The 26,118-nt window shown below is 40.2% G+C and overlaps 1 protein-coding gene across 1 annotated transcript in view; it reads right to left on the bottom strand.

Annotated features, from left to right (window-relative positions):
- SACM1L (SAC1 like phosphatidylinositide phosphatase) overlaps positions 1 to 26,118 on the bottom strand; it is a 57,892-nt gene that overhangs the window by 30,088 nt on the left and 1,686 nt on the right. Inside the window, exons 2-3 of the mRNA XM_074945522.1 lie at positions 4,627 to 4,724; positions 1,748 to 1,822 (exon numbers count right to left, since the gene is read on the bottom strand). Of these exons, the coding sequence (XP_074801623.1) occupies positions 1,748 to 1,822; positions 4,627 to 4,724 (173 nt within the window). The remainder of the gene's footprint in view (positions 1 to 1,747; positions 1,823 to 4,626; positions 4,725 to 26,118) is intronic.

The following is a 26,118-nucleotide window of genomic DNA, read 5'->3' as shown; positions in this document are numbered from 1 at the left end:
ATTTGATTTCATCCAGAAGGATGCAAATGATTCAGATCCAAAACTTGATTCTTCTTAATTTACAACTATTCAAATTCAGAACTTGCTCACATAATAGTGCTTGTAAGACAACCCTCAAATATTTGTCCCACAGATATATTGATCTCACAAGCAATGTTGCACAAGTAATAGAAAAAAATATACACCATATTGACTTGAACTCAGCTTAAGTGAAATGTAAAATGTCTACAGTAGAAGAGGATAGTAAGGACATAATGTTTGTTTTATAAAAGCTCAAAGTTATTAAGTCAGGCGAAGATTTTTCTTTTCTTCTAAACTTTTAAATAAATACAACATTAATTCTTGTGAAAGGTCATGGACTGACAATTGTAAAACACAAGTTTTACCTCTTGATAAATATAGATCATGGTCAGTGAAAGGAGGTTTACATTAACACTGCCTCACAGCTGTGAATAGAAGAAAAGAAGGTAATTCAATCTCAATATTCATTTCTGATCTCTAATTAGGTTGCTTTCACCCTTATTGATACCTGTCCACCAGAAACTGGTCTGAGATTTTTCAGATAGGCCACTCAAAATGTTACACTGCCTGGGACAGAATTCAGTCACTGATCCTGAAGTGAAAGGCAGCGTACTATTACCAAACCGCTACGCCATTCTCTCTCAATCCTCTTCGGGATAATTCAGTTTTAAACACAAACAGGGACCCTTAAAGATACCAAAGTACATATATTGTAGACTGTGATACAGTTATTTATTACATTTGTCTTACTTTGGGATAGACATGTTTAAATCTTGTTTTGTCTATTAAGTTTGATAATCTCAACCTAGTCAAGTGTTCATATTTTGTTTGGAAAAATTGGCACTCTGCTCTAGAAAAAGGCTTTGCACAGAATGATTAAGGTGCACAGACAGACAATCTATGTAGAGCACCTACACACTTTATTACACTCGTTTCCAGACTATTGCTATTAATCTAACTTTCATCAGAATCAAATTCACTCACTCACATAAGAAAAACACTTAACTTTCATTGGAAAAGTTGGCCTCATACCTGTGACTCAAAGTTTACTTGTATCAGTGATTATTTCCATCAGCTTCAGAGTACAGTATGACATACGTTTTATAGAACAATTTGTTCTTACCCTGCACTATTTAATATAATATTAGGAAGTTTTGTTCCAATTTGTCTTCTTCCTTTTGTTAACTGTTGACTTTTCCTCTATATTTGGGAAGAGGTTTGAACACAACCATTGATTAAACAACTAAATTACAAACTGATCTCGCATCAGGTCATTCCCAAATATCTTTTTTTGTATACCAACACTATTGACTTGAAAGCAAGCCTCACCAAAAAGTATTTATAGCAAATCCAGCGATGAGGGTGAAAGCAAGGGGGCAGGGGGAGGAGGAAGAGGAGGAGAATTAAACTTTTTGTAGGTTCTGTAGAAAGAGATTTAAAAAGTAAGTTGACAGAATGGTCAATTAACTCCTTTTCTACATTTGGATACTTAAAATTCATAAGACATCTTCCCTTCCTTTCATTTTTAAGCATCTTTAGTTAGCTCACAGATGACGTGTCATACTATAGCAACTTTTAAGAAATGATGAAAAAAGTGATTTTCTCCAACAAACTAATTCCAGATTTCCTTTATACATGAACCACACTCTCTCCCGGCTTTTAGATTTCTCTAGTAATATATTTTCACCTACATTCTTTCACCAGTATACCATTTTGTTTTCCTTACCTGCCACCAGACGGATTGTTCCCAAAATACCATATATAGACCTTGTAACAGCTGAAGGGGGAACATCTTTCTTAACTGAAAAGCAGAAAAACAAGATGTCAAACTACATCTGTTTCAAGATTATATCCCACGTAACTTTATTAAATTAGATTTGATCATGAAGTTTCAGCCATGTCATTAATGAGTCACCATAGTGAGAGGCAATGGATTAGAGAGTTTGAAAACCTGCTGGGAAAGAATTTAAAATTAGGAAATGAAAGTTTTCTGTTTTGTTTAATCAACAAGAATCATTCTAACTGAAGAAATTCAGGCTCATTTACAGGACAGGCTAGCTGGGTAGCTCAGCAGTAGCACACTGTCCTGCCAGCAGCAAGGAGTTTCCTATTTTGAACCAAACTCCAGATGTCAAGGCCCCAAGACCCGCCTTAGCCACAATACCTGGCCTCCCCACTTCTGAGCACTCCTGCACCATCTCAGTCCAATTCCACACTGAGCAACAGGGCCAGACAAGCAGTCTGAATTGTGTTTTCTAACTTGTAAGGCCAGCTCTTCAAGGCAAAGACTACTAAGAGCTGTACAGCTGTGGTAAAGAATATAGGAAATGGATGGATATGTAGATGCAACTTGCAAAAGTGCTTCAGTATTGTACTTTTATCATCCACAGATTTAGGGGTCATTGTGAGGACCATTAACACCAAGTTTTAAACCAGGCTTAAGTCACAGCTAAGTGCCCCAACAGAGTTTGAAGAATGGAAAAAGATGGGACTAGATTATGCATTGGGTTACATGCCAATGAAATTATAAAGTAGCTGCTGGGACAACAACATACCTTGGCTTGAAGAGTTTATATGTTAATGAAACATCAGCATTAGGAAAAGATGGCAGACAACAGAAACCTGGGAAGAGTAATCCTTACAGCTCTGAAGGAGTAAATTGCTATTCCAGTACTATAATATTTCAGTAGGATGAGCGCTCTAATCTTATACAAAAATACTGTAAGATTTACAGTCCAAATTTAGTTGGAAAAAGAGGTTTTAATTTAATTTTCTCAGGAGAGAAAGGAGATATACAGATTCTAATATGAAGGGAAAGTATTGTAGCAGCTCCTCTCAGTAAGACAGCATGTGAGTTCACTTTTAACATCCTATTTTCTGAAGTTCATAGCTCAGCATTAAATGGTTTGTTTCAAGCTGTAATTTAGTATCAGGCCTTCACCTGGGAAACAACTTGTTTGTTTGTTAAAACCACACAAATTTGCAAAAATAAAAATGTTAAGTTATGGCCATAGCACAGAACTATCAAACAATTCAAACTGTAGCCTTTTAATAGCCTCAGGAAAAAGCTAAAAATAAAAATCACCAAGTAGAAATAAGAGTGAGATATGCTGGCCAAGTTCATAGATTCCAAAGCCAGAAGGGACCACTGTGATCATCTAGTCTGCCCTCCTGTATAACACAGGTCATAGAACTTCCCCAAAATAATTCCTAGAGCAGATCTTCTACAAAAACATCCAATCTTCATTTAAAAGTTACCAATTTATACTTGGTAAATTGTTCAAATGGTTAATTGTCCTCACTGTCAAAAATGTACACCTTATTTCCAGTCTGAGTTTGTCTAGCTTCAACTTCCAGCCATTGTATCGTGTTATACATTTCTCTGCTGCACTGATGAGCCCATTATTAAATATTTATTCCTTGGGTAGATACTTGTGGACTGTATTCAAGTCACCCCTTAACCTTCTCCTCGTTAAGCTAAATAAATTGAGCTCTTGGAAGTTATGGGAGCACATTTGCACGACATTCATCATTCCTGTGCTTGAGTCCAGACTGTGGCATCAGTCCTAATTAGCATGAATAAGTCAACATTTCAAACTGACGCAGTCGTACAGTTATCAAAAAATAAAATGGTGAGTGGGAGCCCCAAATCAGTTGTTATGAATAAGGCTATGATTTAGTCAGAGGAGGTGACGGCGGTCAAGGATTTTGTGACTTTACCGGACCTCGGTGACTTCTTCCACTTCAGCTGTCAGCAGCTGAAGCTGGGGCTGGAGACGGGACTCTGCGCCCCTATCCCGCAACGGGGGCTGGATGGCTGGAACCAAGACCCTGCAGCCCCAGCCCCGCAGCTTCTGCCAGGGGCCGCGTGCCCCAGCCCCGCAGCGTCCAAGGGCCGTGCTGGGGCTTGGTGGGGGCTGCAGTTGGGACCGTGCACCTCTATCCTGCAGCTATGGCCAGCACCAGAGCGGGGGCGCTGCGTCCCGCTGCAGCCAGGACTGTGCCACCCACCATGGCTGGGGGCTTGGCCTGTCGGTCCCTCCCTCCCCATCATGAGACTCCATTCATCCCCCCTACTTGGCCCTCCCTCGTTATTTTTAGTACAGTCACGGACAGGTCATGGGCTCTGTGAATTTTTGTTTATTGCCCGTGACCTGTCTGTGACTTTTACTAAAAATAACCATGACAAAAATCTTAGCCTTAGTTATGCACCATATATTTTCACCGCACATTTTTAATACACACAGCTACATAACTGCAAAGAACCTTAAAACTATCTTCCAATAAAAATTACATGTTGATCTACAGAAATAAATATCAACGAATACTTTAAAATGTTGATTTTACTGAAAATAATCAAAATGCTGTGGCACATTTTGGATTTCTGCTACTGCAAATTAATATCCAGTCCACAAAGGAGACAAAAAAACTCAACATCACGAGTGAGGTGAAGAGAGACTTACGATACCACAATAATTAATGTGGATATTCAGTAAGCTATCCAAAGAACCATGACATTCAGCTTTGAAGTAGTATTTAGATTGCTCATTGCACTTTGTCACTGTACTTTTTAATCGACTGGCCTAGTGCTGGTGAGAAGCATACCTGTAAGAGTGACCTCTGTGGAGACTCTGTCAATGGCAAGAACATCATCTGCTCCATCATCACAAGCTTCCACGTAAAACTTCTCTGGTGTTATGTGCCTTTAAAAGAAATTAAAAGCCATGAGTAAAATAAACCAGACTTGCCATACAAGTTCCATATTTAATTATAAACAGCTGGGAAGCCAGTTATGGCTTTCTCCTAATTGCTGAACAAATTTTAAACAACTGTTGACTGGAAAACAGCTGTACACCACTCATTTATTTTGTAAATAACTGGAAATATGAAATATGACTAACTGGAAATATGAACCTGAGAGTTTTAATGGCTGAATGCAAAATTCCTTGCTTGCTTATCACCAGGGAAATAATCCTGTACCACTCTACTGTAAGTGAAAAATATGAAAGTTTCTTGCTGAATGTTTCCTTAAATAAGCTTTAATTTAAAAAAGGAAAGAATTAAAATGTGATTCATTTCATAAGTTTATATGGGCTATGTACAAAGTCTTAGGAACCTGACAGAGTTCAAGTTATGGCAAACAAAACTACCATTTTACTGAACAATTATTAATACAGTAACAATTAATGTACCACATAAGTGCACATTTAGCAGATTTCAGATTGAGGGAGTGGAAGACTGACACATTAAAGCTTATTTTCCACTAAGACAGTGGTTCCCAAACTGGGGTTCGCAGAACGTTACAGGGGATTCGCCCAGAAAAATTTCACGAATGGCGGCCAGAGGACCCCGGGCATTGGCGGCAGCAGGTGGGACCCGGTTGCAGGGCAGACAGCCCGAGCCCCAGGGAGAGCAGGACAGGGCAGTTGGGGCTGGCAGCCCGAGCCCTGCCCCCATGAGCGGGGGAGCCGGCAGCCCAAACCCCAGTGCTCCGCGCGGGGCTGGCAGCCCGAGCCCCAGGGAGAGCGGGGCCGGGCAGTTGGGGCTGGCAGCCCGAGCCCCGGCGGTCAGCAAGACCTGCAGCCCGAGTTCAGCTGACCGGGGAAGTCAACGGGGTCCAGCAGCAGGAGCCCCACAGAGTGCGGAGGAAATTTAAACTTAAATCCCTGGAAATATTCATTTTTAGGAGGGGGTTCACGAGATTTCACCATTTAGTGAAAGGGGTTTGCGGGCTGTTAAAGTTCGGGAACCACTGCACTAAGAGAAAGCTTTCTGGAAGATGCCTGTAAAAATCCACTAAAAAAAACCCTAATTTATATCATAATTATAACCCAAAACAGCAGAAGGCAATTCCAGCAAGAGTACATTACACCAGACGTACTTTAAGACTGGCACTTTCCAGGCTGCCAGCAAGATCTCTGCTTCTGGTGACATATGTCCATAATATCCAAAGCATTATACAAACAAACAATCTGAACACCTGTCATCCTTTTCTTTAGGTAAATCCTTTGCAGAATATAGGCATTTTTAAGACTAGTAGTTTAAAAGAAACAAAGACAACCAAATGCCTAAAACAGAACATGGCTATGGAGGCTGACTGTCCAAAGCCATATTCCAACTGGATAGATGAGGACATCATAGCTGTACACCAGTGCCAGTGGTACACTGGAGAGGAGAATCCCTCATCCATTATATTAGCTGGATACAGATATGGGGAATTATTTTTACTAACCTTTCTCCCTCATTCCCTTCTTGCAGGATTGTTTCTATTACACAGCTTTGTCTAGTCAAATTTTAAATGCCTCATGTGATGGTGAAAGTCCAGTCATTTCTTGGGAGACTCTTTCACAGGCTAAATCATTAGGATCTTTCCCCAATTTTACCCCCTCCAATTAAATCTTGTTTTTCTTAATGTTATCACTATATTGTCATTACACCTCAGGGCTCTAAATTAATTTCCAAAACAAGAGGTAAAGAAGATGGCTTCTTTAACCCCTAGATAAAGAGTATCAAAATGCCCCTTGGAAACTTCATAGCTTTCTCTCTGATTTAGTTTCCTGGTTCTAATTTTTCTAATAATCTCAGAATAGACAATATTTCTACCATACGTAAGGCTATTTTTTAAAGAAACACCATCAACTTGAAAAATGTATCCACTACTGTTAAAATGGAAAATTAACAAATTTTCTTCATCCTCTAGACTGTAAACTCTTTTTGGGCCAGGGATAATCTCTCTGTTGTGTGCATGTGCAGTTTAGCACAATGAGCCCCGAAACCAGAGGTGGGCAAATTACAACCCTGAGGCCACATCCGGCCCTCCAGACATTTTAATCCGGCCCTCAAGCTCCCGCCAGGGAGTGGGGTCGGGGGCTTGCCCCACTCCGCATGGCTCCTGGAAGCAGCGGCACATCCCCACTCCAGCTCCTACGTGTAGGGGCATCCAAGGGGCTCCGCATGCTGTCCCCACCCCAAGCACCGGCCCCGCAGCTCCCATTGGCTGTGGTTCCTGGCCAATGAGAGCTGCAGGGGCAGCGCTGCCTGGCAGTGCCTCCACGTAGCAGCCAGAGAGGGGACATGTCGCTGTTTCTGGGAGCTACTTGAGGTAAGCACCACCCAGAACCTGCCCCCCTGCCCCTCTCCTGTGTCCTAACCCCCTGCCCCAGCCCTGATCTCCCTCCCACGCTCTGAAACCCTCAGTCCCAGCCCAGAGCATCCTCCTGCACCCCCAACCTCTCATCCTCAGCCCCACTTGAGAGCCCACACCCCCAACCAGAGCCCTAGCACCCTCCTGCACACCAACCCCATGAGCATTCATGGCCCACCATACAATTTCCATACCCAGATGTCGCCCTCGGGCCAAAAAGTTTACCCACCCATGCCCTAAACCCTCATAAGGGTCTCCAAGGCCTACCATAATAACTAAATTTCCTTATCACCATACTTTGTGCATTTGACAGCATTTTAGCTTAGTATATTTCACTATATATTACACCCTTCCTCGTTCCCTTCAAGAGGGTTTCATCCCTAATACCAGCAGCAGCAGAGTTTAAACTGAACAAGTAGAACACAACTGTGGGCAGACAAAAAGGGGAAGATATGGGTGGCAGCATGTTTGGTAGCGTTGATCTCAGGTCATCTCAAAAGAAAAAAATAGGGGAGCAGAAAAACCCTTATTTTTTAAAAAAAATAGAATACTTTTTAGAGATGCAAGCCAGGACACTAAGGAGTTCTATTTGGAAACTAGATTTCTAAAAAATTAACTTTAAAAAAATAATAATCAAGATTATAGCACTCCTTTAAGAGAAAATGGCATTTATTTTACTTAGCACAACATTCTGAAGTTTTACACAATTGACCTATGAGGAAAGACATAGCCAAATATATAAGTCATGGCTAAGCAACAACGAAGAAGGAAGAGGTTAAATTTTAAGTCTAGTAATATTTAAAAGGATGTAGATCCCGATGAAGGGTGAATACAGGGTGAAAAAAAGGTGTTTAAAAAAAGTGAGGAAATTAAGAAAAAAAATAGTATAACGTGAAAAGCTTTCTGAGCATGTTCTGTATCAACCTGTGGAACTGTCTCCCAAATAATGCGATGGAAGCCTCATTTTTCACGGCCCTCAAAACTAGAACTGACGGTACACTGGCATGCAATGGAATCCTGTGCTGGCAGAGTAATGGACTCTCTAGATGACTTAATTAGGAGTCTTCCATCTATAATTTCTATGATCAATATTTAAACACTCTGGCTTGCACAGCATCCATAGCATGGACATAGCTGAAAAGATATTTGACATGACAAAGCTATTTGGCCACTGGCAGTGCAAGGCTCAGAAATTAAAAACTCTAGTGAGACCCTTATTTTCAAATACTTAATAGCTTGTGGGGTGACAAGTGTTCATTTATAATGTGAGCTTTTGGCTTACTGCACTCAGCAAGATGGTTAAATCTTTCCTTTAAAAGCAGTTTAAATTATTCTAAGAATATTGTATCAACTGCAAAGTGCTAATAATGATAATGTATAAAGTACTTCTAAATCACACACAAAAGCTACATTAAAAGATTAAGGTTACAAAATTGAGAGTTAGGAAATGAAATGCCAAAATTAAAATTGCCTGTGCAATCTTAACTCAGCCCTCTTGCACTAGCTATAGAACACACTATTCCCCTCAACAATTCTCTGCCCAGCTCTTAATCCTCTAGCAAAGCCATTCACTGCCTTCAAGTCCCAGTCTCCTTACCTAGGCACTACTAGTCTCCGCCTAAACTTGAGTCACTGTTCTCTCCCCCGCCCCCATTAGCCTCCAATCCCAGTTTCCACACACTGCACAGCTTTGTTCCAATGTACTCCCTCTACCCCTCACTCAGATAGCTCTTGTCCCCCTGCATTAGAATCAGACAACTTCCTCCTCCCTGGGCTCAGAGGGGGCTGGAGATGCAGTCACAGAGCACAGGAGAGAGTCGCCCTGTTTTCAGTTCAGGTACTTGGACTCAGCATGGCCTGCAGCAGTCCAGAGCTGCTATTGCAGGGAAAGCTGACACTCCAGTCAGAGCTTAGCAGTTCAGTGCTGATGAAATCTTTGGGGAATTTGCTGCTAAAAATCTAAGAACTCTGATTTTTTAAAGTTGTATAACTTGGCAAAATTTAGACAGATTTTCATGAGGACAACAAAAGGCACATCTCTGACAAAAAGACCAAATTTCAGGCCCCTGCTCCAAAGCATGAGGATGCTAGCTAGCACTTAAGAAAAAAAAAAAGTCACCAGAATTTAACACAGGAAAAACAATGTATTTTCTCCCTAACATCATTCTCAGAAACTTCTGAACTGTTTCGGCTGAAATTTTCCAAAATCAGCCTCAGGCAGAATGGTTACAAACTGACAAAAAGGTTATAAGCTGTTGAAAATATGGTCTTACACGAAAGTGTCTGACAACCTTAATAGGCAGTGCATCTAGTCCCACCTATAATTAAAATGAAAGAGCATTCAAAAATTGAGACAGAATTGTGCATTCCATCCTCTGAAGGAACAGCATTCTTGTATATCTAGCCCACAAAGCTAGCCTGCTTGCTTGTATATCTTTTCTTATAATAAAACCAACAATATCCAACCCATAATAGATTTATTCTAGAGTATTTTGGCTGTAATGTAAGTAACCTGAAGGCCACGTCCTATTGACCTAAAGCAAGTTAGCATACATACATTCGGGGCCTTTAGCCTAGGTAAGTGATAATGACCTAAAGCATAAAGTATATAACTACTAGCTCAGTCTCACATCTGATGTTTATATAAAATATAATGTCTGTGACCTTTAGCATAGGTAAGTGAGGATGCATTAACTCAAGTTGGCATAGATAGGGGATTAGCTAAATTCATGCCCTCCATCAACTTAAAGAACTTGGAAATAACCAGTTAGGCAAGAAACATCAGATGCGAGACTGAGCTAGTAGTTATTACTATGTATGAATAGGTCATTAAGACATATGAACATGCCAGCCTATAGAGTAAGTGTGCCCTGATATTTTGAGGTGAGGAAGTTATGTTTGGACATGGAAAGAGACACATAGTGCTCAGGCTCTATAAAGAGGAACAACCCACCATTTTAGTTGGTATTTTAATTCTTAATGGTTAGTTCTTAAGCTAATTGAATCAAACTTTAAGTTAGCTTCTGTAGTTTTTCTTTAGCTTTTTACCACTCTAGCTTCTTCTAAGTTCTTCACCTCCCACTTGAGAATTGAGGAACCTGGACCTTTGGACTCTCTTGGGATGTCAGAGGCGAGGCTGGTCCTCTGTCTCTTACCACCAGGTTATCAAGGAAGGGCGCGAGTATGTTAATCTAGAAAACTTTATAGTATATAATACCATATGTACCTCAAACAATATTATTGCCTTTGTAATTCTGATTATTTTTCCATTTGATTGCTATTCCATTTATCTCAGTACAAGTCTTTAAGGCTGTATTTAGTTCTCAGTGTAATGTCCTTGCCATACATCCTGACGATCCTTGAAAACTGTGTAACCTGATTCTGGGACAAAAACCTTGTCTTCTGATCAGCTTAATTGGCAAGACTATATAAACAATAATATTAACCTCCTAAAATCAGGCAACATATTAAAATCAGTATTATGACACATGATGTTTATCACATACGCATAAAAAAAATTCTGCTCATGCTCACTTTAATGTGAGCAAGAATGAAATATATCAGCCACCGTGGAGATGAGGGGGATTATTCACCCATAGTCGCGGATCAGAGTTATTTGGCTGTGCTTATACTAAAAACAATTGGAGCAGTGTTGAAAATCCATCAGATCCGGATTCTATTTGTAATGCAAAAATAAGAAAAGAAATAGATTTTCCAGAAAATAAGATTCAGAACTTCTGACTAACTTTCACATTCAAACCAAACTCAACTTTACTATGATCTTCATATTTTTTATTTGTATCCGAGAATGCTACATAGCCATGCTCAGTTAACAACTTCTTGATGCTAATCAGATGGGGTAACAAGACATTGACGTCAGTGTAGCTCAACAGAAGAAATATGTCCAACAGTCTTGACTTCAACTAAATGAGCGACATCAAACCAATGTTACTATCTCTGCTGCTCAATAGTTAAAAAAAAAAGTGAGACGAGAACACACACACACACAAGCATGGAGACTAAAAATCAGATAATGCTTTCAACAGTTCTGGCTTAAAGAACACCAAGAAGAAAATACAGGGGAACCATCACCAAAATCAAGCCCTTTGGTTTGTTTCTTCAGTTCAGACACTATCATGGCTATGAAATAGTTGAGAGCTGGAACTTCATTGTGGGTAGTGACATGTAAATGAATACAGTATTAACATAGGAAAAAAATTAAAAATGGCTCAACTCACATTAAAATCTTCCTCACTCCCAAAAAGAAATGAAGACCTCACTCCCACACACAAAATATACTTACTTGAAGTGTTCACTAAATAGTTGAGAGACTTTTATAGCATAACTTGTAGAATCCATATTTTTCAGGTATTTAGTATGTACCAGGAGGCTATAAATCATATTTTAAATTCAAACTGTTTTTGCATATGTGTACTATGAAGAAAGTAGTATGTCTGTGCAAAGGGCAGTTAAAAATGGGACAATTCTGCTCGACAGCTTTCCAAAGTATCTTTAGAGAATATGTACATATTTTGGAACTAAATGGCAGATACAGAAGTTTAAAAAAAGCTACATGTGTAATAAGGATTCCTTCCCTTCCTGAGTGCAACTCAGCTTTACCACAGTTTGCTATATTTTAAGAATCTCAGTTGATGATAAAGGAGTTTCTTCAGAAATATTCATTAAAAGTAGTACATTTTGGTTATCAAATACTCATTTGTTTTCTCTATTCATGGAATAACTTGCTCAGAGCATCATTTTTCTGTTTTTAGAAGTTTTGGCAGCTTTTGCTGCTTCTATTAATAGCTTTAAAAGGAAACAGCAGTGAACTTAAATTTAACAATTCTCTACTTACACAATTAAGCGTCCAGATCAAGTTCTAATAGAATAAAACCCAAGAAAGGTGAAATGTGATTCAGGTACTGCAGCTTATGTATGTGAGTATTAGCTTGATTAAAATTGAGAAATTAGGTGCAAGATTTTCTCATTTGTAGTTTGAATATTTGCTTTATACAAGTTCAGAGGAGCCCACAGGTGAGACAATGATATCCCTTAGGGATGAATTTATGTATATCTTAGTATAGAGGATAGGAAAGAAGCTGGTAAAGTATAGGTAGAATCTAGTAAAGAATAGCCAGTCAAACAAAATAGAGTCCCATTTAAAACATAATAATGAAGGCAAAAAACTGAATATTGACAAAATATGTAAGTGCTTATATACAAATTATAGAAGTCTAAAAATACTAAGATGGGTGACCTAGAGTGCCTGGCATTACGTGAATGTATTGATATAAGAGGCAGAGAAACACGGTGGAATGAAGATAATCAATGGGACATGATAATACCAGGGTATAAATATATAGAAATTATAGAGTAGGTCACACTGGTAGGGGGTGACATTATATGTTAAAAGAAAGCACAGAGTCAAATAAGGTAAAAGCTTACATGAAACGAACTATACCATAGGATCTCTATGGATAGAAATTCTATGCCTGAATAAAAAGAGTATAGCAATAGGAATATACTACCAACCACCTAAACAGGACGGTGACAGTGACTGTGAAACACTAAGAGAGGTTAGACAGACTACTAAAGCAGAAAGTGCAATAATAGTGGATTATTTTAGCTATCCTCATATTGACAGGGTGTGATGCAGAGAAAACTGCTAGCCACCATGAATGACTGCTTCTTGGAGCAGCTAGTCCTGGAACCCCCAAAGGGACAGGTAATTCTTGACTTAGTCCTAAGTGGAGCACAGGATCTGGTCCAAGAGGTAACTATAGCTGAACCACTCAGTAATAGTGACTATAATGTAATTAAGTTTAACATCCTTATAGGGGGAAATACAAGCCAGACACAGACACAGAGGGAACATGTCACTTTAAAAAGGGGAACTTCAAAAAACAAATGGTGCTCATTGAATGGAAATTGAAAGGAACTGTCACAATGGTAAATGCTTGAAGCTGCAAGGGGGCTACTTAAAAACACCATAATAGAGGTTCAGAATAAATGTATACCCCAAATCATAGAAAACAATGAGAGGACCACCAAAAGAATGCCACCATGGCTAAACAGCGGAGTAATTGAGGTCCTTAGAGGCAAGAAGGCATCCTTTAAGATTTGGAAGTCAAATCCTAGCAAGGATTAACAGGAAGGTGCACAGACTCTGACAGGTTAAGTGTAGAAGTATAACAACGCAGGTCAAGAAAGAATTTGAGAAGCAACTTACTAAGGATGAAAAGACTAATGGTAAGAATCTTTTTAAGTGCACCAGAAGTCTGCCAGAGAGGCAATGGGGCCACTAAAAGACAAAGGTGCTAAAGGAGCACACAAGGCCATTCCAGAAAAGCTAAAGAACTCACTGTAATGGTCTTCACTGCAGAGGCTGTGGGGAAGATGTCAGAGCTATCCTTTTTGGGTGACAAATCTGAAGTACTGTCCCACACTGATGCATAAATAGAAGAGGTTTTGAACAAATTATTAAATTAAATAGAAATACGTCAACACGACCAGGTGGTATTCACTTAAATTCTGTAGGAATTCATATGTGATATTGTAGAACTACTATCTGTAGCATATAACCTACCACTGAAACAAGCCTCTGTCTTAGGTGACTGAAAGGTGGCTAATGTAACACCATTTATAAAAAAGGAATCAAGAGGAGATCCTGGCAATTACAGATTTGAGAGTCTAACTTTAACAGTGGGCAACTATAGTCAAGACATATAGATAAACATGATTTCCTGGAGAAGAGAGTTAACATGGCTTTTATGAACGCAAGTCATGCTTCACCAATCTATCCGAATTATTTGAGGGTGTCAATATGCATGCGGATAAGGGTGATCCAGTTAAAATACTGTACTTGGATTTTCAGATAGCCATTGACGAGGCCTCTCATCAAATGCTCTTAAGCAAAGTAAAGAGTCACAAGATAACAGGGAAGTCCTCTCATGAATCAGTAACAGGTTAAGAGACAGGAAACAAAGGGTAGGAATAAAATGGTCAGCTTTCATAATGCTCTCTCCATGTGTAAACAGCAAGATCCCCCAAGGATCTGTACTGAGACCCGTGCTGCTCAACATATTCATTAATCATCTGAAAAAGGGAGTGAAGAGGTGTAGTCTGCAGATGGCATCTTGAATAATTTTGAACAACAATTTGTAAGTCGAAAGATAACTGCAAAGAGTTACAGAGGGATCTAGCAAGGGATGTGGAAGGTAACAAGAAAGGTTTCTACAGGTTTGTTAGCAACAAAAAGGTCAGGGAAAGTGTGGGACCCTTACTGAATGGGGGAGGCAACATAGCCCTGGTCTACACTAGGACTTTAGGTCGAATTTAGCAGTGTTAAATCGATGTAAACCTGCACCCATCCACATGATGAAGCCTGTTATTTCGACTTAAAGGGCTCTTAAAAATCGATTTCCTTACTCCACCCCTGACAAGTGGATTAGTGCTTAAATCGGCCTTGCCGGGTCGAATTTGGGGTACTGTGGACACAATTCGACGGTATTGGTCTCCGGGAGCTATCCCAGAGTGCTCCATTGTGACTGCTCTGGACAGCACTCTCAACTCAGATGCACGATTGTCTGCCGTTGCTCTGACGCAGGGAGGGGCGACTGACAACATGGCTTACAGGGTTGGCTTACAGGGAGTTAAAATCAACAAAGGGGGTGGCTTTACATCAAGGAGTAGTTCAGGCAGGACTACTATATATATATATATACTCTTACTATATGTTCCATTCTATGCATCTGATGAAGTACGCTGTAGCCCAGGAAAGCTTATGCTCAAATAAATTTGTTAGTCTCTAAGGTGCCACAAGTACTCCTGTTCTTTTGCGGATACAGACTAACACGGCTGCTACTCTGAAACCTCTCACCACGAATACTGTGTTCAGTTCTGGTGGCCCCATCTCAAAAAGGATATATAAAGCATGGGTTCTCAAAACGGGGTTGGAACCCATCAGGGGTCACGAAGTTATTACATGGAGGGTCACAAGCTGTCAGCCTCCACCCCAAATCTCGCTTTGCCTCCAGCATTTAACACGGTGTTAAATATATTAAAAAGTGCTTTTCATTTATAAGGGGGGGAGGGGTCACACTCAGAGGCTTGCTATCTGAAAGGGGTCACCAGTACAAAAGTTTCAGAACCACTGATACAGAGGAACTGGAAAGGCAACAGAGATAATCATGAGTATGGTATGTCTTCAATATAGAGAAAGACAAAAAAGATTAGGCCTGTTCATCTTAGAGGGAAAAAAGATGATTAAGGGGGAAATGTGATAGAGATCTATAAAATCATGAATGGTCTGGAAAGAGTGAAAAGTGAAGTGTTATTTATTTACCCTTTCTCTCTCACACACACACACACACACACACACACACACACACACACACAAAATATACAAAAAACAGGGATCACTCAATAAAATTAACAGACAGCACATTTAACACAAATAAGAGGAAGTACTTTTTCCACACTGCACACAATTAACCTGTTGGATGTTGTGATGGCCGAAAGTATAGTTAGGTTAAAAAACAAACTAACAAAAAAAAAAAAACACCACTAGATAAGGGGATAGCTCTGTCAATGGCTATTAGCCAAGATGGTCAGGGATGCACCCCATGCTCGAATGACCCTAAACCTCTGACTACCAGAAGCCAGGAAGGGAATACAGGGGTGGAACATTCCAACTGCACTGTTCTGTACACTCCCACAAAGCTCGGGTACAGGCCACTGTTGGAGACAGGATAAAGAGCCAGATGAACCATTGGTCTGACCCAGTATGGCAGTTCTTGCCTTTTATGTAATTTCACATGCTGAGTTTGAGGGTGGTAATGTGCATTATGGGGGGGAGGGGAGGGAAACCGTTACACACGGAGTTTTAATTATGTTGATTTTACTGAAAAAAAAAAGAGTATTGGTGTTTTCTGATAAAAACAGAGGCATGATAAGGTTTGCTCTTTGATGCTATGACGACAATTAAAGAAAGCACAGTATTCAATATCACTTAAGAATCCTTTTACCCTTTTATGCCCAAACCTTTACTTCTGTAATTGACGTATATCATAATGCTTAACATTACTCTAATGCAGGAAACTCCTCAATGCCATCCTCTAAATATTGCAATAAAAATAAAATTAAAAAAGCACATCCTGTTCTATGCAATAATGTATACAATGTACTCAAAGTACCATCAAGATGGACTCTGAAAATGGGGACAAATAGAGATGTTAGTGTTTACACAGCACTTTGAAGATGTACAACTTTAAGTATTAGTACTATAGCATGTTATTTCAACACTGCATAGTTCTCAGATATTCCAAGTTAACAGGTGTTCTAATTAAACATTAGAAACACTAGTTTATCTACAGGCTCTCTCCCTATTTGAGTATTACATTTAATAAGAGCGTAGTAACCTACAATAGTTTCCGGGAACAGCGGGGGAGGAGGCAAAACACAAAAGTAAAGTATACAGTCCCAAAAAGTCTCTAGTATCAAGCTAGTGGGAACTAAGTGTAAAGAAAAGTCAGCCACATAAGAAAAGTGCTACTTACATATTTTATATTAAGTCCAATAAAAGTCACATTTAACACTCAAGTATTTCTTGCTCAAGTTGTATCTTCCTCAGCCCTGGATCCCAGTAGTACTACGATTACCACTTATCTTTATCAAGAAAGAGATGTAGGCAGTTTCCCTCCATTGACACCAATGTCACCCTGCAGGCAGACTATAATTAACTAACTGCCATTCTAAAGACAATTCTAGTTGTTACTAGATGCTGGTTCACGAAGTACTTTCAGAAATATGGAAGTCTAGTGTGTGTAGAAAAGGGAAAGATGAGCTTAGGGTCAAAGCCTGGAAAATCCACTTATCATTGGGAAGTGACCAGTTTTCCCTGGCAAACACAGGGACTTAAATCAACTTCTGCAGAAATTGCAAATCAAGTTTCTTGCACTAAAGACTGAAGAAAAACTTCCAAATGTGAACCAAAATAAAAGGATAAATATTATGAGCACCTGCAGACTTTGGAAGGAGACAGATATTAACCAAGCTGATCAGTTTCACGGCTCCCGGGAAGGTTCTCAATCACTGACAAGATTCATGTTGATTTCATGCTGCCCCTGTTTGGGAAAACTCAGCAGAGGCAAGTACTGGAGTTACTTAGGGTAAACAGACCTTAAAAAGGTGACACAGGGAGGGTAGTGCAATACGTACCACTTCTCCCCAGTTCACCTCTAAAGATGGAGAAAGACAGTGAAACCGAAATACAGAAGACTTGTTGCCCACAGACAGTCTCCCACCTTGACAGTAACCACCGGTGCAGCTCCACCAGTGGAATACTAGCATAGGTAGGGTTCAGACAGACACTCGTGTTTTTATCAGTGTCATTTAGATCTGATCTGAGCAGTGGCAGATGACATCATAATAGAGTACAGTTGTTCCTCATCTACCTTTGTGCTGAGATCACTGCTTGCAATAGTGGAATATTCCCCAAGGTACTTTTCCTCTTCCAGCAGCTTGGGAGGAGGATGCAGGGGAACCAGTTTCAAACTTAGGGCAACTGCAAAGCACCATAACATTCAATGAGGCTCCACACAGAATCATGAGTCTACCTATAAAGATCCAGTTTCAGGATTTGGCCCTTAGATAGCTGCTAGTGAGAGGCTGATACAAGATCCCACTAGGAACTGGCAGGAAGTTTAAATTAGGCTTCTCACATGGACATTATCCCTAGACATTGCTAGACTTGTAAATGTAACCCATCAGACGACAGGTGTCTACCAAGTATTTTAAAACTTGGAATAAGCCCCCATTCTGCTGGGGAATTTATCCATAACTTGTTCCGAGAGGAAGAACAAATCTGTCTTCCATTCAGAGGGGAGCTATTTCAACTCCAAAATTAGCTGATCAACACCCAGAGTTACCACTTAGAAAAGTCCATTTCCCTATAGTCAATGGGGGGGTTGGGCTCAGAGATCCATATAATTACTATTATGCTTTTATCATGTCATGTCAAATTGGTTCCAGCATGCTAACATCCTTATACCCACATGGGTAGAAAATGAATAGATACATCCCCCTGCAGGTGTACCTGGTTCCTCTCTTCGTCCGGTAGAGAAAAATAAGGGGCCTACAAGAATGGTGGCCTCCCAAAAGGGTCTAAGTTACCCTAGCTAAAAAGTATCAATTTCATCCTTGCTGTCATGCAAAAGCATCAAAATGGGGTAACCCAGACTTGCAAATTGGGAAAGAAACCTATAATTTGGAGGAACTGGCTGAGCAAGGGCATCATACGTATTTTCCAATTAGTCAAGGATGAGACCTTTGTGGCTTTTCTAACACTGAAGCAATACTATTCATATTAACAACAAGGGAAGAAACGGAAACCAAAACAGGGAAAGAACAGGTTACAGAATATTTAGACAAATTAGATGTATTCATATCAGCAGGGCCTGATGAAATTCATCTTAGGGTACTTAAGGAACTTGCTGAAAATCTCAGAACCATTAGCAATTATCTTTGAGAACTCCTGGGGGATAGGGGACATCCCAGAAGACTGGAAAAGGGCAAACATTCCCCTTTTTAATGCCCCTATAGGTACTAAGAGGACCTGTGGAATTATAGACCAGTCAGCTTAACTTTGATACCTAGAAAGATACTGGAACAAGTTATTAAACAATGCGTTTAGAAGCACTTGGAGGCCAATGAGGTTATAAGGAATAGCCAGCATAGATTTGTCAAAAGCAAATCATGCCAAACCAACCTCTTTTCCTTCTTTGACAGCACTACTGGATGGGTGGAAGCAATAGTACGTGATGTATCTTGATTTTAGTAAGGCTTTTCACAAAATCCCACAAGACATTCTCATAAGCAAATAAGAGAAATGTGGTCCACATGAAATTACTATAAAGTAGGTGCACAGCTGGCTGAAAGACTGTACTCAAAAAGTTAAAGATGTGCTGTCAGGCTGGGAGAACATATCTAGTGGGGTCCTTCAGGAGCAATTTCTGGGCCCAGAAAAATCAGTATTTTCCTTAATGACTGGATAACAGAATGGCAAGTATGCTTATAAAATCTGTAGGTGACACAATGCTGGAAAGGGTTGCAAGCACACTGAAGTACAGGATTAGAATTCAAAAGGACCATAAATTGGAGAATTGGTCCTAAATCAACAAAATTCAATAAAAGACAAAGTGCAAAGTACTTCACTTAGGAAGGCAAAAATCAAATGCACATCTATAAAATGAGGAATAACCGGCTAGGTGGTAGCACTGCTGAAAAGGATCTGGAAGTTATACTGGATCACAAATTGAATCTGAATAAACATGATGCAGCTGTGCAAAATGAAAATATTCTGGGGTGTATTAACAGAAAAGTAGTATGTCAGACACAGGAGGTAATTGTCCTGCTCTGCTTGGAACAGGTGAGGCCTCAGCTGGAGTACTGTATCCAATTTTGGGCACCAAAGTTTAGGAAACGTGGAAAAATTGGACAGAGTACAGAGGATAGTAACAAAAATGATAAAAGGTTTAGAAAACTGGTCTCGTGAGGAAAGGTTAAAAAATCTGGACATACTTAATCTTGAAAAGACTGAGGAGGGACCCAATAACGATCTTCAAATATATTAAGGGCTGCTATAAAGAGGACTGTGATCAATTGTTCTATACTTCTTGTCCTGCCTTCAGTGGATGTAATGTGCTTAACCTGAAACAGGGCAATTTTAAATTAGGTATTAGGAAAGACTTAACTATAAGGGTAGTTAAGCTCTGGAATAGGCTTCCAAGAGACACTGTTGAATCACCATCATTGAAGGTTTTTAAGAACAGGTTGGACAAACAGCTGTCAGGGATGGGCTAGGTTTACTTGGTCCTGCCTCAGTGCTGTGGCATGAACTTGACCTCCCAAGGTCCCTTCCAACCCGACATTTCTGATATGACCTGCCACCCTCAATGGACTAGCAGAACTTGCAACTAAGACAACTGCTAACAAATCAGTTTGGTCCAGATGCTGTAGGACTGCCAGAGGCCCCAGAGCTACTGGGTACTTTAAAAATGCTTCACAGACTATCCAGGCCTATGTCCACTATGTATGCATTACTACTGAAGAGAACTCCACTAGTCTGGAGTTCTTTGTGAAAGCATGGGAAGGAGAGTTATCACAGCCCTTAGAAGATTCCCAATGGCAGGGCATATTACAGAATGTTAAAAATGGTCCTGTGGATCTCAAGCTATGCCTGATATAGCAAAAGATTCTATTCAAAATGTATTGCGTCCCAGAGGTTGTGCAAGACGGGGGCCCTGTCTTCAGATGTCTGTGCGTGCTGTAATAAAGAAAAAGGAGCCCTCATGCATATGTTATGGGACTGTCCAACAGTCAGACACCATGGAAAGAGGTGGACACAAGAGTAAAAATAGTGCTTGGCTTCAGCAACCAAATCTCAGCTGAAGTTACATCATAGGTTATGTGCCTACTGCGGTGGGTTCAACTTCACCACAAATATTTTAGTTCTTGAGGGCTGTAATGTTCATCAAACACATGATTTTACAAAAAAGGAGTAGACTTATGCCAATAATAGAGCAGTGGTATTCAGACCTGTCTGAGTTAGCAGCCAAAGAAACAATAGCTTATCAGTGTAGAAAACAATTGAGAGAATTCAAAGAAATGGAGGTCTCTATTTCTTGATATACTTGGATAAAGAATGCTGAGATAGCTCAAAGAACGGCATTCCATTTGACCGCTCCACTTTTCCTTTCCCTCTTCCCCCGCCCCTCCTCTTTTTTTTTTGCGTCTATTTGACTATCTCTATTATTATCCCCCCTTAATAGGTTATGTCTGTGTAATATGTCTGATTTTGTATTGTATGATCTTGCAGCTTTGATAAGCGTAAAGTTACATAATTTTATTGGATATCCTGTGAAATGTGTGATATTTGGTAACATACTAGCTATAAGTAGCTGTAATTCCATCTATATTTTTTGGATGTGAAAATTAATACAAAATTAATCACATTAGCTCAGCATTCTTTTTAAATAAAGCGACAAATATTGGCCATCGCCTTATGGCTAGAAACCTCATGCATCCATTCCCCTTAATGTTTAGTCTTGAGTCAAGAGGTGTAATTGCTTGCCTCCCACCCCCAACCAAAGCAGAGGTCTGGGAACTTCTAGAAAATTTCTTAATTCAATGGCTTATGCCAGCTGTAAGTCACCAATTTGTCCTCTTCTACACAAAAACAAAAACCACACATAAGTTTGGCTCTCTTTTTTTCCTTTTTAAATACACTCCTTTCTGGTCAGACCACGCCCTCCCTCCATAGGATTAAAATGGCTTTAATTATAAGGAGGCGGTTTTGTTACTGTTTTTCTATGACAGATACTATGTAAATATTTGGCAGTAAGCTTTTTGCTAATCAGGCAGGAATGTTCAGTACAGACCTCACTGAATAATTCTCAGTGGATTTCCTCCCAGTATTTGTGTAGCTTTTCATAGCCATCAAGGAGGCGGCATATCTAAGGAACTCTCTCAAGAAGGAAAGAAAGAAGCCAAGAAATTGTGCTATGAAGCAAATAATTGATACAGGCTTTGATTCTGAAGATACCTGCAGATTCTTCCAGCAAGTAACATTTATCTGATCACCCTTGAAAATTTAGGTTTATGTCAGCCTTACAAAGCTGACTTACCATTCCAGGCACATCATTCTGCTTATTCATCCTCACAGTGAGGGTAATAACAATAATGAAAAGATAGTGTTTGTCAAATTGAAGTACATTTTTTGATGAGTGAGCAAGCAAGCAAGCAAGCAAGTAGAATTTTGTGAAACTGGTTTTTGATAAAATTCCTGATTCCAGTTATCAATAATGGTCCATCCAATGAAACCCTGCTACAGTGAATATACGCTGACTTCCTTTCTACTAGATTAAAGTCCTTGTAGTACAGAATGAACCCCAAATATTGTTGTTAACTGCAGGTTAACAGTAATTTTCATGGAAATATTTTTAACCTAAGCATTATCATTTGTTCCAGTTGAAAATGGATATCAACTCAGAATGACATCATACAAAAATATTTAGTTGTGTGTATGCAATTTTTTAAGAAGTTGAATACAGTATAATTTATGTTGCTCAAGTTTAGGAAGGAAGGAAACCTTCTTTGAATAGTAAATGATTTTTCCATGACTAACATTAATTTAGGAACTTTGATGTGGATTTAAGACTAACTACACAACATCAAAAAGTTTCTTTGAGGCACTCTGCAAACATACCCGCTTCCTAGTGTATTCTGTTCAACAGTCTTTAAGACTCAGTGATCACTATGACATTGATTTTACAAATACTTGTGTTTGATTCACTTTAAATATGCGTGTAGTACCACTGACTTCACTTTCGTAAGTGCCTGCAGGGACCATAATTTCCACAGAATGACACTTCAGGAAAGCTTTCTTCTGTTCCTGGTGTTGATTTTAATCACAACTCAGACTACACGTGCCAGAGTCAACAAATCTATAACAGGGATTAAACAAACCCCCCAAGAACAGCTCTCTTGCCAATAAATATACTCATACCAGAGCAAGCAGGTCAAATGCTGTAATTATATAATTAAGATTATATACAGAGAAACAGTGGGCTGAAATTCCTTATGATTTGTTCTCAATCCAAAAGGAGACAGTGTTTTGCTTCAGAAATTTTGGTTAAATTTTGTTTGACTAATTATTGTCCAAAAGCGAGGCTTAAAATATCGCCTGGATGCTGTTTTTGCCTTAAGACAACAAAAGTGGCTTAATTTTAAAAAGTTCATACCCAGCATGGACTTTTGTTCTCCAAACATGTGAAATACCTCAAACACCTTTATAAGAATACAGAGCTTCCTCCTCCTCCCTTCCCTCTTTCCCTCTCCTTCACCCCCAAAAAAACCAAATACCACACACGCACTTCACCTATGGGTTTAGACCAAGCATGAAAAGTTTCAGTATAAAGTATAATTTTTCCCAGGAAATTCCAAGTGTAAGAACTAAGGTCTTCCAACACATGCCTCCTTAGTCTTACTCGATATTGGGTCTGTAATGTAATTTTATTAGCTGAATGAAACAAACATTTAAATGTCATCTGGCACATGAAAACATAGGAGATTCTGTTCTCCCCGTTATATTATTAAAAAGGTAAACAAAACAGAAGGTTACAGGTTTTTAGTGGGGAAGCCATGTCTCAAGCTCCTAACAAAAAAAACCACCATGCATACCCCAAACCTGGAAGAAAAAGAAACCAGAAATTACTGCTGTTTACTTCATTTGACAAACTGACAACAGAGCTGTACAACAAACCAGGCAGTGATGCCTGAGGAACTTACTGTTGGCAAATAATATTGCAACACTAAAGCTATTTCCAAAACTTTACTTTAGTGTTCATATATTCACCAGAAGGCTCCTGGGTATCACTACTTGCTTTACTGAGGTAGTTACCCAACAGGCAATCAAGTAGCAGCTTTGGCTTGTTCCCTTGCACCAGGCACTGTTTACAGATCCAAAACTTTCCTGAAAAGTAACAAGGCAGGTAAATGGAAAGTCAACCGTTTAATTAGCCGATCAAAACAAGACACTGAGCATGGACAAGCATGTCCGCTTAATTCCTTCACTTAGAAAGTGCCAGGATTTAACAAGCCCCTGGTTACACTGGGAAAAAGAGGATCTCCCTTAAAACCACAAAAGCCAGTAATAAGAACGAGGAGTACTTGTGGCACCTTAGAGACTAACACATCTATTTGAGCATAAGCTTTCGTGGGCTAAAACCCAATTATTCGGATGCATGCAGTGGAAAATACAGTAGGAAGATATACACACACACACACACACACACACAGAATACATGAAAAAATGGGTGTTGCCATACACACTATAATGAGAGCGATCAATTAAAGGTGAGCTATTACCAGCAGCGGGAAAAAAACCTTTTATAGTGATAATCAGAATGGCCCATTTCCAACAGTTGACAAGAAGGTGAGAGTAACAGTGGTTGGGGGGGGGGGGAAATAAGCATGGGGAAATAGTTTGACTTTGTGTAATGACCCATCCACTCCCAGTCTTTATTCAAGCCTAATTTAATGGTGTCCAGTTTGCAAATTAATTCCAATTCAGCAGTCTCTCATTGGAGTCTGTTTTTGAAGGTTTTTTGTTGTAATATTGTGACTTTTAGGTCTGCAATCGAGTGACCAGGGAGATTGAAGTGTTCTCCCACTGGTTTTTGAATGTTATAATTCTTGAGGTCAGATTTGTGTCCATTTATTCTTTTACGTAGAGACTGTCCGGTTTGGCCAATGTACGTGGCAGAGGGGCATTGTTGGCACATGATGGCATATATCCCATTGGTAGATGTGCAGGTGAACAAGCCTCTGATAGAGTGGCTGATGTGATTAGGTCCTATGATGGTGTCCCCTGAATAGATACGTGGGCAGAGTTGGCAACGGGCTTTGTTGCAAGGATAGGTTCCTGGGTTAGTGGTTTTGTTGTGTGGTGTGTGGTTGCTGGTGAGTATTTGCTTCAGGTTGGGGGGCGGTCTGTAAGCAAGGACTGGCCTGTCTCCCAAGATCTGTGAGAGTGAGGGATCGTCCTTCAGGACAGGTTGTAGATCCTTGATGATGCGCTGGAGAGGTTTTAGTAGACTGGACTTCTTTATAGAGTGCTTCTGCCGACAAGCATGGGCTGAAATTGTGGAAAAGCAGCATCACTTGCCCCATAACCTCAGCCATGCAGAACACAATGCCATCCACAGCCTCAGAAACAACTCTGACATCATAATCAAAAAGGCTGACAAAGGAGGTGCTGTCGTCATCATGAATAGGTTGGAATATGAATAAGAGGCTGCTAGGAAGCTCTCTAACACCACATTCTACAAGCCATTACCCTCTGATCCCAAAGGGTTACCGAAAGAAACTACACCATCTGCTCAAGAAACTCCCTGAAAAAGCACAAGAACAAATCTGCACACACACACCCCCTAGAACTCCAACCAGGGGTATTCTATCTGCTACCCAAGATCCATAAACCTGGAAATCCTGGACACCCCATCATCTCAGGCATTGGCACCCTGACAGCAGGACTGTCTGGCTATGTAGACTCCCTCCTCAGGCCCTACGCTACCAGCACTCCCAGCTATCTTCGAAACACCACTGACTTCCTGAGGAAACTACAATCCATTGGTGATCTTCCAGAAAACACCATCCTGGCCACTATGGATGTAGAAGCCCCCTACACCAACATTCCACACAAAGATGGACTACAAGCCATCAGGAACAGTATCCCCGATAATGTCACGGCTAACCTGGTGGCTGAACTTTGTGACTTTATCCTAACCCATAACTATTTCACATTTGGGGACAATCTATATCTTCAAATCAGTGGCACTGCGATGGGTACCCGCATGGCCCCACAGTATGCCAACATTTTTATGGCTGACTTAGAACAACGCTTCCTCAGCTCTCGTCCCGTAATGCCCCTACTCTGCTTGCACTACATTGATGACATCTTCATCATCTGGACCCATGGAAAAGAAGCCCTTGAGGAATTCCACCATGATTTCAACAATTTCCATCCCACCATCAACCTCAGCCTGGACCAGTCCACACAAGAGATCCACTTCCTGGACACTACAGTGCTAATAAGCGATGGTCACATAAACACCACCCTATACCAGAAACCTACTGACCGCTATTCCTACCTACTTGCCTCCAGCTTTCACCCAGACCACACCACACGATCCATCGTCTACAGCCAAGCTCTAAGATACAACCGCATTTGCTCCAAACCCTCAGACAAAGAAACACCTACAAGATCTCTATCAAGCATTCTTACAACTACAATACCCACCTGCGGAAGTGAAGAAACAGATTGAGCCAGAAGAGTACCCAGAAGTCACCTACTACAGGACAGGCCCAACAAAGAAAGTAACAGAATGCCACTA

This window comes from Natator depressus, chromosome 2, assembly GCF_965152275.1.
Source record: "Natator depressus isolate rNatDep1 chromosome 2, rNatDep2.hap1, whole genome shotgun sequence".
Lineage (NCBI taxonomy): Eukaryota > Metazoa > Chordata > Testudines > Cheloniidae > Natator > Natator depressus.
This window is presented reverse-complemented; position numbering and strand designations above follow the sequence as displayed.